General features: G+C 37.1%; 1 protein-coding gene across 1 annotated transcript; it reads right to left on the reverse strand.

Annotated features, from left to right (window-relative positions):
• Positions 1 to 16,125: 16,125 nt before the first annotated feature.
• LOC140625488 (olfactory receptor 8B3-like) lies at positions 16,126 to 17,058 on the reverse strand. The gene has a single exon (XM_072812782.1). It carries the CDS (start codon positions 17,056 to 17,058, stop codon positions 16,126 to 16,128), a length of 933 nt encoding a protein of 310 aa, XP_072668883.1.
• Positions 17,059 to 17,841: the final 783 nt, after the last annotated feature.

The raw sequence follows: 17,841 nt of genomic DNA on the forward strand, positions 1-17,841 counted from the left end.
GAATGTAAAAATAGTCCTCGTATTAATGGTCACTTAACTTTCAATATGGATGCCAAGATGTTCTATGGAGAGTCAATAATCTCTTCCACAAATGCTGGAACAAGTGGATGTTCACATTTGAAGAAATGAAATTGGATCCGTATCTCACACAAGAAAAAAAAATTAACCCCAAATAAATCACAGATATAAATATAAGAAGTAGTATCATAAAACTTATGCAAGAAAATATCTATACAAGACATTGTGACCTTGGGTTCGGCAATGATTTCTTTAATATGACACCTACAGCACAAATGACAAGAGAAAAAAATAGATAAATTGGAATTCAACAAAATTACAATAAGTGTATACATCTAATGGAGTAGTATGTGGAAAAAAGAAACCAAATAAAAGCAAAACTTATCAAAACAGAGGTAATATAGTTAAATGTAGTGCTTACATGCAGTTTAGGCACCTAAGTACCTGTACTTGACAAGAAGATATATTTCAAGCCAAAGGTTTATATTTCCATCTCATAAAATCACAAAAAAATAAGCCCCAGGGGCACCTGGGTAGTTCAATTGGTAAAGCAACCAATTGGTTAAGCAACCTCTTGGTTTAGGGTCAGGTCACTATCTCATGGTTGGTGAAATGGAGCCCCACAATGGGCTCCAAGCTCAGTGGGGAATCTGCCTGAAGATTCTCTCCCTCTCCCCCCTCCCCATGCACTTGCGTGCTCTCTCTCAAATTAATACATAAATCTTAAAAGAAAAAAAACCCTAAACATGCAAGAAAAAGTAAGTTATAAATGTAAGGGCAAAAAGCAATAAAATAGGAAACAAAGTACAATATGTAAAATCAATTAATCTAAAACGTCTGTTTTTGAGATCAATGAAAATAATAATCCTTTAGCCAGACTGAATAAGTGAAAAAGAGAAAGGCACATATTACTGATACCACAAAAATATAAGAAGTTGTTACCACAGATCCTATGGACTTGAAAGTAAGGGAATATTATAAACAAATTTATGCTAATAAGTTTGGCAAACAATTAAATGGATAAGTTTGCTGAAACACACAAACTTCCAAAGCTTACTTAAGAAGTAGGTAATTACAGTGGCTTTATATCTATTAAAGAACTTGAAATTTCAGTTAAAAATTTTGACATGAAAAGATGGCGGAAGAGTAGGGTCCCCAAGTCACCTGTCCCCACCAACTTATCTAGATAACTTTCAAATCATCCTGAAAACCTATGAATTCAGCCTGAGATTTAAAGAGAGAACAGCTGGAATGCTACAGTGAGAAGAGTTTGCGCTTCTATCAAGGTAGAAAGATGAAAAAAAAAAAACAAAGAAAGAAATAAAAAAGCATTCAAGGGGTAGGGGCCCCCTTGAGGAGCTGGGCTAAGGCTGCCCCCAGGACAGGAAAAATTTTGACATGAAAAAAAAGCATTAAGTCTATCTAGATAATTTCATTGTTAAACACTTTTAAACATTTCCAGAAGAAATAATACAATTCCAGCAATCTCTCATAAAAATTAAAAAGGAGAAACATGGCAATTCATTTTATACAACATGCAATACCTTGATATCAAAACCAAAATCATTACCAGAAAAGACAACTGTAGAACAATGCCCATCATAATCACAGATGTAATCTTTTAGTTCTAGCACACTGAATCCAAATATATAGAAGTAAAAATATATCATGAAAACTAATGTTTAACCGTGGGAATACAAGCCTGGCTTAATATCTGAATATCAGTCAAATTAACTCATCATATCAAAGGAGTAATAAGGAAAACTATATGATCATCTTAATAAATATTGAAAAATGTTATATAAATTACAATGTGAGTTTACTATTTTACTGTATAAATGTATACAATTATGTATAAAATACATAAGTAAAAGGGAAATTTCTGAACCTGAAAACAGGCATCTCCAAAAAAAAACAACAGCTCATTTCACAAATAAGGATAGATAGTAAACATAATTTATAAATGTAAAACATAAAACCTTAAGACTTTTACAAAAGAAAAAAAAAGAAAAATGTTTATGGCCTATGGTTAGGGAAATATTCCTAAGGCATGATAAGAAAATGAAACATCTATAAAATAAAACATTGTTAAATTGCACATTATCAAAATTAAACAAGATAATATTAAAAGATTTCTTTGTGTAACCTTCAATTTCTTTCATAAGTGTTTTAAAGTTTTCAGAATACAGATCATTTACCTCTTTAGTTATATTTATCTTTAGGTATCTTATGGGTTTTGGTGCAATTGTAAATGGGATCAATACCTTGATTTTCTTTGTGCTGCTTAATTATTGGAGTACAGAAATGCAACTGATTTCTGTGCATTGACTTTGATCTTGTGACTTTACTGAATTCATAAATCAGTTCTAGCAATTTTTTGAAGTCTTTTGGGTTTTCTACCTAAAGTATCATTGCGTCTGCAAATAGTGAGTTTGTCTTCTTCCTTGCTGATATGGATGCCTTTTATTTCTTTTTGGTTGTCTGATTCCTGAGAAGCTAGGACTTCCACTACGATATTAAATAACAGTGGAGAGTGGACGACATCCCTGTCTTGTTCCTGACCAAAAAGGAAAAGTTGTCATTTTTTCCCAACTTAGGATGATAATAGCTGTGGGTTTTTCGTATAAGCAAAAGGGAAATCATTCCATGTTCATGGATTGAAAGAACAAATATTGTCAAAATGGCTATACTACTCAAAGCAATCTACACATTAAATGCAATCCCTATCAAAATTCCAGGAGCATTTTTCACAGAGGTCAAACAAACAATCCTAAAATTTGTGTGGACCCACAAAAGACTCCAAATAGCCTCAGTAATCTTGAAAAAGAAAAACAAAGCTGGAAGCATCACAATTCCATACTTCAAAGTATATTACAAAGCTGTAGTGATCAGGACAGTACGGTACTGGCACAAAAACAGACACATAGATCAATGGAACAGAATAGAAAACTCAGAAATGGACCTTCAACTATATGGTCAACTAATCTTTAACAAAGCAGAAAAGAATGTCAAATGGAAAAAAAAAGTCTCTTCAAAAAATACTGTTGGGAAAAATGAACAGCAACATGCAAAACAAGGAAACAGGACCACTTTCTTACATCATACACAAAAATAAATTCAAAATAGGTGAAAGATCTAAATGTGCGACAAGAAATCATCAGAATCATAGATGAGAACACAGGTAGAAACGTCTTTGACATCAGCCATAGCAACTACTTAGTAGTTAGGTACACCGAGGCAAGAGATACAAAAGCAAAAATAAACTATTGTAACTTCATCAAGATAAAAAGCTTCTTCACAGCAAAGTAAAAAAATCCACAAAACTAAAAGTCAACTTCTGAATGGGAGAAAATATTTGCAAATGATATCTAATAAAGGATTAGAATCCAAAATATATAAAGAGCTTATCAAACTCAACACCCAAAAAACAAATAACCTAGTTAAAAATGGGCATAAAAAGGAATAGACATTTCTTCAAAAACCTACAGATGTCCAATAGACAAATGAAAAAGATATCCACCACCTTGATCATCAGGGAAATACAAATGAAAACTACAATGAGATATCTATCACCTTTCACCTATCAGAATGGCTAGAATTAACACAGGAAACAACAACTGTTGGCAAGATGCAGAGAAAGGGAAACCCTATTATACTGTTGGTGGGAATGAAAACTGGTGCAGCCACTCTAGAAAAGAGTATGGAAGTTCCTTAGAAAATTAAAAATAGAACCAACCTAGGATCCATCATTGTACTACTAGGTATTTACCCAGAGGATACAAAAACAGTGATTTAAAGGGATAAATGCACTCTGATGTTTATAGCAGCAGTATCAACAATACCTAAATTATGAAAAGAGCCAAAATGTCATTGACTGATGAATGGTTAAACAAGTGAGGTGTGTGTGTGTATATATATAATGGAATATTTATTACTGAGTGATGGAAAATAATGAAATCTTGCCATTTGCAATGACCCAGATGGAACTAGAGATTATTACAATTCCATTTATATTCATGTCTTCCTTTTGTGATGGAAGTCCAGGGATCTAAGATGGCACTTTCCCCCCCTCCCCCCAGTTTTTGCAATCCTCACACTCATGTGAAATTGATAGAGGGACCTGTTCAGGGAGAGAATGGTAGTGCAGGGAAGGTTCAGAGATATTATTATGTCCAAAGGATGCACTTTATCAGCCAGTTCCATGAACAGAACTCTCAGTTTGTACATTTGTGGTTTTTACTCTGTGACATGAGGCCGTAGCTTAACCTCTCCTCAACTCTAATTCTTTAGTTTTGGATTAGAAAGAATGTGTTACCTGTTCATCAAGATGGTAGAAGAAGTAGCCCTAGTCCCTTCTAGGCTCCATGAACACGCTGATTCAAAAATATTTCAAATACATATTCCCTTTGTAAGAAATCCAGGTACTACTTAGGGTAGACCTGCTCCCAGTTAAAGCATGACTCTATTCTTATTGGAACTGCCAGGGAAATTTTAGATATTTTCTTGTAACACTTATCGTTGCACAGCCACCTTCAAATTGGGACAACCCCTCCCCCTAATTCTTGGCTTCTCCCTGGGGAGGAAAATAAATATACCATGTGTCCAATGACCCAAGGTCTATCCAAAAGACTGTGTCAGAAGTCAGAGGGGATACAGGACATGGCATACTTTAACCGCCCAAACCAAAAAAGTAGTGGTTTGGGCTGAAAGTCACCAGAGATCCTCCCCTGTCACAAAGATGCTCACTGGAATCAGAGAACAATACACAAACCAAGAGAAAATTTCAACACAGAGCCAGAAAACTTAAACTTATTAAACAAATCATGAAGCTGAAGAACAATATCTGAACTGAAAAATGCAGCGGAGGTTCAAGAGCAAAGGAGATTATACAAAAGAAAATATCACTGAATTTGATTAAAGGTCACTGAAAATTACTCAGTCAGAAGGGCATAATGAAAAAGGAAGGAAATGTGGTGAAGAAACCCTGAGGGACTTATTGGATGCTACCAAGTGGATCAATATATGCATTTTGGAAACGCCAGTGGAGAGTGAGAAAGAACCAAGAAGCATATTCAAAGCAAAAAAAAAAAAAAAAAGGCTGAAAAATTCACAAACTATGGCAACATCCCAATACTGTGACTCATTTATAGAAGGATAAAACCCATAAAAATTGCATAATGAGTATACGTATATACAAAGACCAAGGGTCAACTACTTCTCCACTCTCCACTTTACTAAATGAGCTAACCTCACTTCCGCCTTCAGACTCAGGTCTATACCCATTTCCAGAAAGGATGCTTATAGGCAGGTGAGATATAACATGCTCTAACCCAATATTCTGGGACTCAACACAAAGTTGCTGACTGCTGCAATCACCTCTAAACTTGAATTGTGATTGTGATCTCTGGTTCCTATTTAATCTATGTTTTTTGACACCTCTGGGAGATGAAGCAGTCTTTCCTCTATGCCTAAGCATATCCATTTTTCAATATTCCCAAATTATTATCACAACACAGTTGTCAAAAATAATGCATAGAGAAGTTCTTTAAGAAAAGATTTTATTAAATAAAAAAGAAAATTGTAAACGCAGCAAGACAACAGAAGTCCCTAACTGACAAGGGAGGACAAATAAGATTAGCAGCAGATCTGTCAAGAGAATCTTGGCAAGCTGGAAGAAAGTGGCATGATATGTTCCATATGCAGAAAGGGGGAAAATTGCAGGCAAGAATACCCTATCCAGCAAGACTGTCATTCAGAATAGGAAAGATAAAGTGTTTCCCAAATAAAAAATAAAGGAATTTGTAACCACTAAATCAGCCCTGCAAGAAATATTAAAGGGAAAAAAAGAAATATTAAAGGGGCATTTTGACTGGAGAAGTAAGACCAAAAGTGGCAAAGACTAGAAAGGAACAGAAAAAAATCTCCAGAAACAACATTGAACAAGTAATAAAATTGCACTGAATTCATATCTATCAATAATTACTCAGGGTGGTTCAGTATGAACAAATCAATCAACATGACACACCACATTAATAAAAGAAAGGATAAGAAACATATGATCCTTTTAGTAGAGGCAGAAAGAGCATTTGACAGAATACAAAATCCATTCATGATAAAAATCATCAACCAATTAGGGGTAAAGGGAACCTAGTAAAAGCCATATATGAAAAACCCACAGCTAATATCCTCAAGAGGGGAAACACAGAGCGTTTCCTTTACTGTGAGGAAGAAGGCAGGGATGCCCACTCATTCCATGAATATTTAACATAGTACTGGAAGTCCTAACCTCAGAAATCTGACAATGAAAACAAATAAAAGGCATCGAAACCTGCAAGAAAAAAGTCAGACATTCACTATTTGCATATGATATGATACTCTATAAAGAAAATCCAAAGGACTCCACCCAAAAATTGCTAGAATTGATAGACAAATTCAGTTACAGTCACAGGATACAAAATCAGTATAGAGAAATCCTTTGCATTTCTATACACCAATAATTAAGTGGAAAGAGAAGTGAAGGAATTTATCCCACTTACAATTGCACCAAAAACCATAAGATACCTAGGAATAAATGATAGCAAGAGATAAAAAGTCAGTACTCCGAAAATTATAGAACGCTTATGAAAGAAATTCAAAACAACACAAAGAAATGGAAAGGCATTCCATGTTCATGGATTGGAAGAACAAATATTATTAAAATGTCTATACTACCCAAAGCAATTTACACATTTAATGCAATCCCTGTCAAAATTCCAACAGCATTTTTCACAGAATTAGAATAATCATAAAATCTGTATGTAGCCACAAAAGACCTCGAATAGCCAAAGCAATCTTGAAAAAGAAAACCAAAGCTGGAAGCATCACAATTCCATATTTCAAGTTATATTACAAAGCTGTAATGATCAAGACATTTATAATGTATTTGCTCAAAAACAGGCATATAGATCAATGGAACAGAATAGAAAATCCAGAAATTGACACTAATCTTTGGCAAAGCAAGAAAGGATATCCAATGGAAAAAAAGACAGTTTCTTCAACAAATGGTGTTGGGAAAACGAAATAGTGACATGCAGTAGAATGGAACTGGACTATGGCACGCAAAAATAATTTCCAATTGGATACAAGACCTAAATCTGAGACAGGAAACCAATAAAATCCTAGAAGGGAGCATAGGCAATAACCTCCTTCACATTGACTATACCAACCTCTCAGATATGTCTCTCAAGGGAAGGGAAACAAAAGCAAAAACAAACTTTTGCAACTTCTTCAAAATAAAACGCTTCTGCACAGCGAAGGAAACAATCAACAAAACTAAAAGGGCAGCCTTCAGAATGGGAGAAGATATTTGCAAATGACATGTTTGATAAAAGATTAGTATCCAGAATATACAAAGAACTTTTAAATCTCAGTATCCAAAAAACAATCCAATTAAAAAATAAGCAGAAACATGAATAGACATTTCTCCAAAAACATACAGATGGCCAAAAGAAACATGAAAGGATGCTCAACATCACTCATCATCAAGGGAATGCAAATCAAAAGTACCATGAGATATCACCTCACACAAGTCACAATGGCTAAAATTAACCACACAGGAAACAACAGATATTGGCGAGGATGTAGAGAAAGGGAACTCTCTTACACTGTTGGTGGGAATGCAAACTGGTGCAGCCACTCTGCAAAACAGTATGGAAATGTCTCAGAAAATTAAAAATAGGGATCCCTGGGTGGCGCAGCGGTTTGGCGCCTGCCTTTGGCCCAGGGCGTGATCCTGGAGACCCGGGATCGAATCCCACGTCGGGCTCCCGGTGCATGGAGCCTGCTTCTCCCTCTGCCTATGTCTCTGCCTCTCTCTCTCTCTCTCTCTCTCTCTCTCTGTGACTATCATAAGTAAATAAAAATTAAAAAAAAAAGAAAATTAAAAATAGACCAAATCTGGGATTCAGCAACTGCACTGCTAGGCATTTGCCCAAAGGATGCAAAAATGTTAGCTTTACCTGAGCTTTTATTCTGAGACTTGGCATTTTGATTACTGTAATATTTAATTTAAATACAGGTATAATCCAAGTTTTTCAGCCTTAATTTACCATGAAAATCAGCATACTTATAATTATCAAAGCCTACAAAATATATACTTCAATCATTATTATAAAATGAATAGCTTATAATGACCATGCACCTATAAATAGACCATTCCATGTCCCACAGCCATCTATGTGCCTCTAGATCCTCCCATCCTCCACCTCAATAGGGTTGCAATCATGCTCCAACTTTTGCTCAGAGCTTTACTACTTAAGTGGGTCCTCATGGTGTTCCACGTGCAGCCAGAAAAAGGAGGAAGAGAACGTGGAAATGATTAGTATACTCTACCTTTATGTGTTTCCATATATTGCATGGGCCAGTATAAAATAGGAATATATTTTATATATTCTTAACTAACTTAGGCAATAGAGCTTTCAAATATAAGATGGGAAAGATGCTTTCTTGACATTTTGCTTAGTTTAGCATTTTGCTTTTATTTGTTTTCTGAGACTTTTTATTTACTGCAACCATTTTCATGTTCACATTTTCATATTTTAAAGTATAGTATGTTAATAATAATAATACCCTGATATATTTGGAATCAGAACACCAAGTGCTAGTCTTAGCTCTACCACTTAAAAGTTGTCATTTGAGACAAACCATGAACACATCTGAACATCAATTTCACATCTATGAAATGAAAACTAAGATTTGTCTCCTCTTTATCTCACATGACTTCCCTTGGGAATATAAGAACTGAGAGATGTGACACAGCAGAAAAACTAAAACACATTAAGAGCAATGGTAACACCCTGTCTCTATATTAATATTTGAAGTGGGTTAATTTAACTTTATGTCAGATAGAGACTTCCTACAGCCCCTTTGATACCACCAGCCATCCTACTCCCTCAGAAAGATGAGAGTTCCTCCCTCAGAAAGTAAAACTTCACATAGAGTAGGATTTTAACATTTAAACGTACATAGTTTGTTCAACCAAGCCCTGCAGATAAACCAACTACTTTGCCTGGTGGTCAGCTGATAATACAAGGGAGAAAAGCCAACTATGACAGACTCATGGAAAAATACCATATCTGTCTTCAAACATGGACATCAATTCAATAAAATCAATTTTAAGAACTAAAGTTTGACCATATAAGACTGCTTTTAAAATCCATTTTCTCTGTTGTGTTAAGAAAATCTACATTTTCCATCAAAATCCTAGAGAAGAACACAGGCAACACCCTTTTTGAACTTGGCCACAGTAACTTCTTGCAAGATACATCCATGAAGGCAAAGGAAACAAAAGCAAAAATGAACTATTGGGACTTAATCAGGATAAAAAGCTTCTGCACAACAAAAGAAACAGTCAACAAAACTAAAAGACAACCTACAGAATAGGAGGAGACATTTGCAAATGACCTATGAGATAAAGGGCTAGTATCCAAGATCTATAAAGAACTTATTAAATTCAACACCCATCTTTCGATGGACACCGAGTCCATCGAAAGATGAGTGGATAAAGAAGATGTGGTTTATGTATACAATGAAATATTACTCAGCTATTAGAAATGACAAATACCCACCATTTGCTTCAACGTGGATGGAACTGGAGGGTATTATGCTGAGTGAAGTAAGTCAATCAGAGAAGGACAAACATTATATGTTCTCATTCATTTGGGGAATATAAATAATAGTGAAAGGGAATAGAAGGGAAGGGAGAAGAAATGTGTGGGAAATATCAGAAAGGGAGACAGAACGTAAAGACTGCTAACTCTGGGAAACGAACTAGGGGTGGTAGAAGGGGAGGAGGGCGGGGGGTGGGAGTGAATGGGTGACAGGCACTGGGGGTTATTCTGTATGTTGGTAAATTGAACACCAATAAAAAATAAATTTAAAAAAAATAAATAAATAAAAGTAAAATAAAATTCTGATTTTCAAAAATAAAATAAAATAAAATAAAATAAAATAAAATAAAATAAAATAAAATAAAATAAATTCAACACCCAAGAAACAAAAAATCCAATCACAAAATGGGCAAAAGACATGAACAGAAATTTCACCAAAGAAGGCAGACATGGCCAACAAGCACATGAGAAAATGCTCCGCATCACTTGCCATCAAGGAAATACAAATCAAAACCACAATGAGATACCACTTCACACCAGTGAGAATTGGGAAAATTAACAGGACAGGAAACAACAAATGTTGGAGAGGATGTGGAGAAAGGGGAACCCTCTTGCACTGTTGGTGAGAATGAGAATTGGTACAGCCACTCTGGAAAACAGTGTGGAGGTTCCTCAAAGACTTAAAAATAGAGCTACCGTATGACCCAGCAATTATACTATGAGCGATTTACCCCAAAGAAATGAAATGCTGGGACTCCTGGACCCCAATGTTCATAGCAGCAATGTCCATAATAGCCGAACTATGGAAGGAGCCTCGATGGCCTTTGACAGATGGATGGATAAAGAAGATGTGGTCTATGTATGCAATGGGATAGTACTCAGCCATTAGAAAGGACGAATACCTACCATTTGTTTCGACATGGATGGAACTAGAGGGTATTATGCTGAGTGAAGTAAGTCAGTTGGAGAAGGACAATCATCATATGGTCTCACTCATACAGGGAATATAAAAAATAGTGAAAGGGAATAAAGGGGAAAGGAGAGAAAATGAGTGGGAAATATCAGAGATGGTGACAAAACAAGAGAGACTCCTAACTCTGTGAAATGGACAAAGGGTAGAGGAAAGGGAGGTGGGTGGGTGGATGGGGTAACTGGGTGATGGACACTGAGGGGGGCACTTGATGGTATGACCACTGGGTGTTGTACCATATGTTGGCAAATTGAACTTCAATTTAAAAAATGGAAAATAAATAGATAAAGTAAGTGTGAAAGTTAAAAAAAAACTACATTTATATTCTTCCCTCACTATGTCTTATTTATATTAGTGACATACACCCCAATGCTACACATTGCTGGGTACTCAGAGGTACAAAATGCTTTGTGTGAGCATGCAACTAAATGTGCATGTGTGTTAGTACATATGTGTGCACATGTGTATGTGTATGTGTGTTTCCATGAACAAACAAAAGAATAAAGCAGCAGCCACTTCCTTTTCCTAGATTCATAAATACTTCCTGCTCAGCCTTTCCTCTCAGAAGGTGGGACCAGGAACCATCTACCAGAAAGTGGGTTGCATACCATGCAATCATGTTAGCAATGATCTCTTAAAATATCTCAAAGAATATGACTTGTACACTGTGTGTAGGGGTGTGTGTGTGTGTGTATGTGTGTGTGTGTGTGTGTTTAAGGAGGCAGTGTAAGGAGGAGTAGAGAAGGAGGTTCAATATGTTTAGGGGTTCAGCAACTAAAAAGATAGGGAATTCAGAACCCCTTGCTTGCACTTCTGCTTTTTATGACACCTTAACCTCCAAGTACCTTAATCATGCTCATTCCAAATCTGGTTCCAAACAACCATAGCAGCTCACTTACAAGAACTTTACATGAAACAAATCCAGAATGTAATCAACTTTGCTTCTGGTTCTGAACAAGGAGGATCATTTTCTGTTATTGCTAAGAAAGTTCAGGGAGAGCTCTGTCCTTGACACAGGTACAGACAAATCCCATGACTTACCTGCTTGACTCTTAGCTGTGATCATTTCAATAGACTCATATTTTCCCTCATAACTTCCTTTATGTACATGCACATAACACAAAAAAGCAGAAACCATAAGGGATAACTCTCTGTTGTGCATGTAATACATCTGACATCTGACTTGGTTCTTCTGAAAAAAAAAAAAAAATAAGTCCCAATACATAGGTAGTGCTTAAGCTACAAATCAGAAAGCTGTCAACTAAGTTGTTTTTAAGACAACTTTGTAAATCTTAACTTTAATAAACTGTCTTTAGAACTTTTATAACAATTTTAATGAAATTTTCCCCATAACCTGAAAAAAATGGAATTCAGTCCAAAAGGTAGTTTATCCTTTCTGCAATAAAAAATTATCATTTCTGAAAGTGAACTGAAATTGAAGATTACATTTGTATTTTGAGGCTTCTCAAACGAAAGATTAATGACCAAGTTTAACATATACTTTAGCTTCCTCAAGGAGTAATAAAATATATAAGAAAGTGTATGCCCCTTTGCACCATCTATAAGGGTTCCCGAATAGCCAACCTCATTTACATATTGACAAACTTTTATCAGTAATCAAAACAATTTCATCAAAATGGACAGTAAGTAAAGGAAAACAAACAAACAAAAAACCCCCACAGAAATTAAACCAACTATTTTATACAAATAGAACTTGTTAAATGGAAATCAAGCATCTTGATATGGAATTCAGGGGATGTGGTGTGAGAAGTCATTTAAAATCATATGTCAGGGAGGCACCTGGGTCTGCCTTTGTCTCAGGCCATGATCTCAGTTCCTGGGATCGAACCCAGTGTCAGTCTCCCTGCTTATGCTCTTTATCTCTTTCTCTCTCTCAAATAAATAAAATCTTAAAAGAAAAAAGTCAGTAACTGTATGGTGACAGTAACTACACTTACCATGGTGTGCATTTGGTAGTGTATATAAATGTCAGATCACTATGTTGTACACGTGAAACTAATAGAGTGTTGTACATCAACTATACTTCAATTAAAAATAAATTAACTTAAAAAATAAATAAATAAACCATAGTTAAGCTTTTAGTGATGTCAAATATCTAAAACAAAAACAAGCCAACAAACCAGTTATGCTAAATTCACAATACACAAATCTTGAGTGGAAATTAGAAAACTGGTAAAATAGTAAATATTCTTCAAGTATATGAGGATTATCACCTGATTAAGCATTAAGGGTTTTTTTATTTTTAAGATTTTATTTATTTATTCATGAGAGACATAGAGAGAGAGAGAGGCACAGACACAGGTAGGAGAAGCAGGCTCCATTCCATGCAGGGACCCTGACTGGGACTCGATCCAGGGTCTCCAGGACCACACCCTGGGCTGAAGGCAGCGCTAAACCGCTGAGCCACCCAGGCTGCCCAGGATTAAGAGTTTTTAAAGTAGTCATCTTTTTGTGTTTCTTCAAAATAAAAATAATCTAATATCCTATACCAGAAAAGGAATTGTCACAATTTGGTTAATCACCAATGTTTCTTTCAAGTTGTCATCCTCTCCCAGCTGTAATTTCAGGGTTTTTGTAACTTAACATCCATATGGGAGTAGCACATTGAAGCCAACAACAACAACAACAACAAAAACAAAAACAGCAGTCATTTAGCTGTTTCCAGGTCTTCCTGCCTTGCTAGTTTACCTATTTAAATATCAAATGACTGCAATGTTATCCTACCCAGAGAAATCCTGTGATCTCCCTAATATTTCTAGAGTCTTCCAGAATGGAAGAGTCACAGAAAGAGTTGTCTTTTTCCCATCATTTGCCTTCTAAATTCCTGCACCTTAATTTGAGTTTTGAAGACCACACACAATTTAATCTCCTGAAATTTCTGTCCTCTGAGCTCCTGATTCCTCATAAATGTGGCCCCAGTTTTGGTCTTCATTCCCCAAAACACTATTAATATAGTGACACTGTGCCTTTTAAGTTTTATCAAAGCTGTATGAACAGTGTGGGTAGGGGGGATACGGAGATTACAGTACTCTAGAGACCAGGATACAAATTTATTAGATTTAATATGGTTTTAAACCTCATAATCCTTTTCTACAGAGCAGTTTCCTGTTTATTGTCCATGCGGTTTTTGGGTCCTGACCTGTTTGTTGCTGGGTTCCTCTCTCCCATACCCTAGCCTCTGAATTACAAGCACCTGCAAACATTCCAAAATCTTTTTTATTATTATTAATTTGCAGGGAAAAAATCCCTGTTGTTCCAATCCTCTCTCAAGCATCCTAGCCTAACAGGGCTTCTTTTTTTACAAGCAAAAGAATTATCAAACTATTTTCCTAAAACAACCATTACCCTGAGGGATATTCATGTGTAAGCCAACAAAGCACAGTCACTTTCAAAGTAAAAAAAAAAAAAAAAAAAAGTTTTTTCTCACATTTCATGATTACCAAAATAAAAGAAATGAAGTGAAAGAGATAAAAAGTACACTTGAATGAGCAGTAGAATAAGTAGCCTCCTGAAATAAAGAGGCTAACAGTTTATCTAGGTTTTTCCTTCATAAGCCTTATGACTTAACTCATTACCCTTTCTCAGCTTCTGTATCATATCTACAAAACAAATATATATTGATGATCTATTATATGTCCTATGGGAAATATGAAATATCTGCCAGAAGGAGCTTAATGCTTAGTGCTTACAACTAGAAAGTGGATTGTATTTTAAAGACATTATGGAACCCGCAATACTGTGAAATACTGGCATTTTAAGGAGGCACATTACAGGCAAGTGGAAGGTGTAGATAGAAGTACAGATGATGTGAATCCTGATTCCAAAGGCACAGTACAATCAGCAAGTGCAGCTCCCCACAGTGATGCAGTATCACCCTTCCGTTACTTTATGTGATCATTTGCAAAAGCATTTATTTTTTTCCAGAAGAAATAAAACCAACTCTATAATGACAATGTACAAAACCGATAAATTTCTTGGTTAATGTTATTCTTAAAGTGTTAAAGTGATAAAGAGGAGAAGACATTGTAAAAATGATGAGGAAAGAAAATATATTATTAAAAAATTGGGAAAAATTGGGCTCTCTGCTCCTCCCCATCTGAAATAGTCACATCTTCTGGTGCAGTGCCTGCCACATCCCCAAGACAGATAGTGAAAGTCAGAGTACCTGGATTTGGCCATATGGTTGCCTGGTCACCAGGGCTACTATAACTTCTGGTAAAGTGGATGCTGCTGCAATGATTGACCTCATTGACCTCAACTACATGGTCCACATGTTCCAGTATCATTCCACCTCTGGCAAATAACCCATAAAGTCATGGCTGAGAAGAGGAGCTTGTCATCAATGGAGAACCCACCTCCATCTTCCAGGAGTAAGATCCCACCAACATCAACTGGGGTGATGCTGGTGTTGAGTATGTTGTAGACTCCACTGGGGTCTTCGCCACCATGGAGAATACTGGGGCTTATTTGGAAGTGGGGACAAGAGTATCTCCTGTGATGTCCCTGGCCCTTCTTCTGGCAATGTCCCATGTTTATGATGGGTGTGAACCATGAGAAGTATGACAACTCCCTCAAGATTGTCAGCAATGCCTCCTGTACCACCAACTGTTTGGCCTCTCTGGCCAGGGTCATCCATGACATCTGGACTATAGTCCATGCCATCACTGCCACCCAGAAGACAGTTCCTCTGTGATCTGTGGCATGATGCATAAGGGGCTGCCCAAAAAGTCATTCCTGCCTCTGCTGGTGTGCCAAGGCTATAGACAAGATCATCCCTGGGCTGAATGGAAAGCTAACTGTATGGCCTTCCATATTTCTACCTCCAATGTGTCAGTCATGGAACTGACCTGTTGCCTGGAGAAAGCTGCCTAATATGAAGACATCATGAAGCTGGTGAAGCAGGTATCAGGGGGCCCCCTCAAGGGTAATCTGGACTCCACTAAGGACCAGGTTGTCTCCTGCAACTTTAACTGTGACACACACTCTTCCACCTTCCATGCAGAGGCTGGCACTAGTGACAACTGTGAGAAACTCATTTCCTGGTATGGTAATGAATTTGGCTACAGAACCGAATGGTGGACCATATGATCCACATGGTTCTCAAGAGTAAGAGCCCTCTAGACCACCAGCCCCAGAAAGAGCAAAAGGAGAAGAGAGACCCTCAGCTTCTGAGGAGTCTTGCCACAACTCATCCCCCAACACAATAAGAATCCCCCAACCTCTATGTAGCTTCTAACTCAGAATGTCTGAAGTGGGGAAGAAATTAGGGTGCCCTACCTTGTCATGTATCATCAATAAAGTATATATTACTCAGCTCCAAAAAAAAAAGAAAGTAAATTGACAGAAGATTCAAATTTCCTTCACCATGGTAATAAAGACATAGGATATGAACACTCCCACCTAAACTATTCTGATGAAAGAAACAGAATATACTAGTCCTAAAACTACATACAAAGACAGAGGTTCTGATCAAAACACTCTCCTACTCTGGATTTTTCTCAGAGCAAGTTTAATGTCTTTGTTTCTCAAGCTATAAATGAAAGGGTTCATCAAGGGAACCACATTGGTATAAAAGACAGAGGAGATTTTCCCCTCATCCATAGACCTAGCAGAAGATGGTTTAAGATACATAAATGCACCTGAACCAAAAAAGAGAGAAACTGCAATTATGTGGGAACTGCAGGTGCTGAAAGCTTTGGATCTGCCTTCAGTGGAGCTGATGCGCAGGATGCTGGAGAGGATGAAACCATAAGACACAAAGATGGTGACAGTGGGCACAATGATGTTGACGCCCACCACAATGAAAACCACCAGCTCATTCACATACGTGCTGGTGCAGGAGAGCTGGAGCAGAGGGAGGATGTCACACAAGTAATGGTTGATGGTGTTTGCATCACAAAAGGTCAGTCTCAGCATGCATCCAGTGTGGGCCATGGCACCTGAGAATGCCATCAAATATGAACCAAGCATAAGGAGGGAACACACATTAGGGGACATGGCAACATTATACAAAAGTGGGTTACAGATGGCCACATAGCGATCATAGGCCATGGATGTCAGCACATAGCATTCAGAAATAACAAAAAAACAGAAAAAGTAAAGCTGGGTCATGCACCCCCTGTAGGAGATAATATTCTTCTTAGATGTGAAGTGAGTCAGCATTTTGGGTGTAAACACAGAAGAATAACAGAAGTCTATGAAGGACAAATTGAAGAGGAAAAAGTACATGGGAGTGTGGAGGTGTGAATTCAGCCTGATTAGAATGATCAAGCCCAAATTTCCCAGCACAGTGACCACATACATGAGTAGAAACAAGCAGAACAGGGGGAGCTGGAGATCTGGTAAGTCTGTGAGGCCTGCCAGAATGAATTCAGTCACAAAAGAGGAGTTTGTAGGAGCCATTCTTCTCCAAGGGGATCTGTGAGCACAGGGGGAAAAAAAGGATTTCATTAGAGAAAAAGCCAGCTCTTCCCACAATATTTCATCCTACAAGAGGGGATATACACTGAGAATACCTGAGGTCTGAGACTAACGAAATCTGGACACAGAATATCGTCATTTATCCTATCATGATACTGAGAAACACTACCTTCCCCTTTATTAGAAGTTTACAATCTAAATAGAGAAAAGGGCATCACAATTTAGCCTAAAGAGGAAAGTCCAGTCCTGCCACATGCAAACAGGACTGTTTGAGAAACCAAGGAAGAAGGGAGAAGGATGGACCAAAGCACAACTGTCCTTCCCTGGACTCACCATTTCCTCCTTCACTTAAACCTCCCATCAAGTAAAATTGGAAGCAGAGTCACTCCAATCTGGCGCTGGTCTCTAATGCACATTAGACTTGGTATGATGGGGACAAGAACTGTGTATATATTAGAAAACTAAGCGACCAGAGTCTAGGACAGGTTAAGTTACTGACTCACGTCACAGAATAAAAGCCATAAATCAAAAAGAGTGAGAGCTCCATCCATGGAAAGGGAACTTTCTGACAGAGATACTGTATCCCTGTGCCCCTTAAGTCTCTGAATATCCCCTGATCTCCCCTTGAACAGATTCTTGCTCACCTGAATCTCCGAACTGCACAAAATGAAAAAGAAAGTTACATATCTTTGGTCTCTGGATTTCCAACTCACAAGAGGGACATTCATATAAGTGGAATTCAAGAACTCACCCTCCTTTGCCCAG

Source organism: Canis lupus, chromosome 3 (genome assembly GCF_048164855.1).
Source record: "Canis lupus baileyi chromosome 3, mCanLup2.hap1, whole genome shotgun sequence".
NCBI classification, from domain to species: domain Eukaryota; kingdom Metazoa; phylum Chordata; class Mammalia; order Carnivora; family Canidae; genus Canis; species Canis lupus.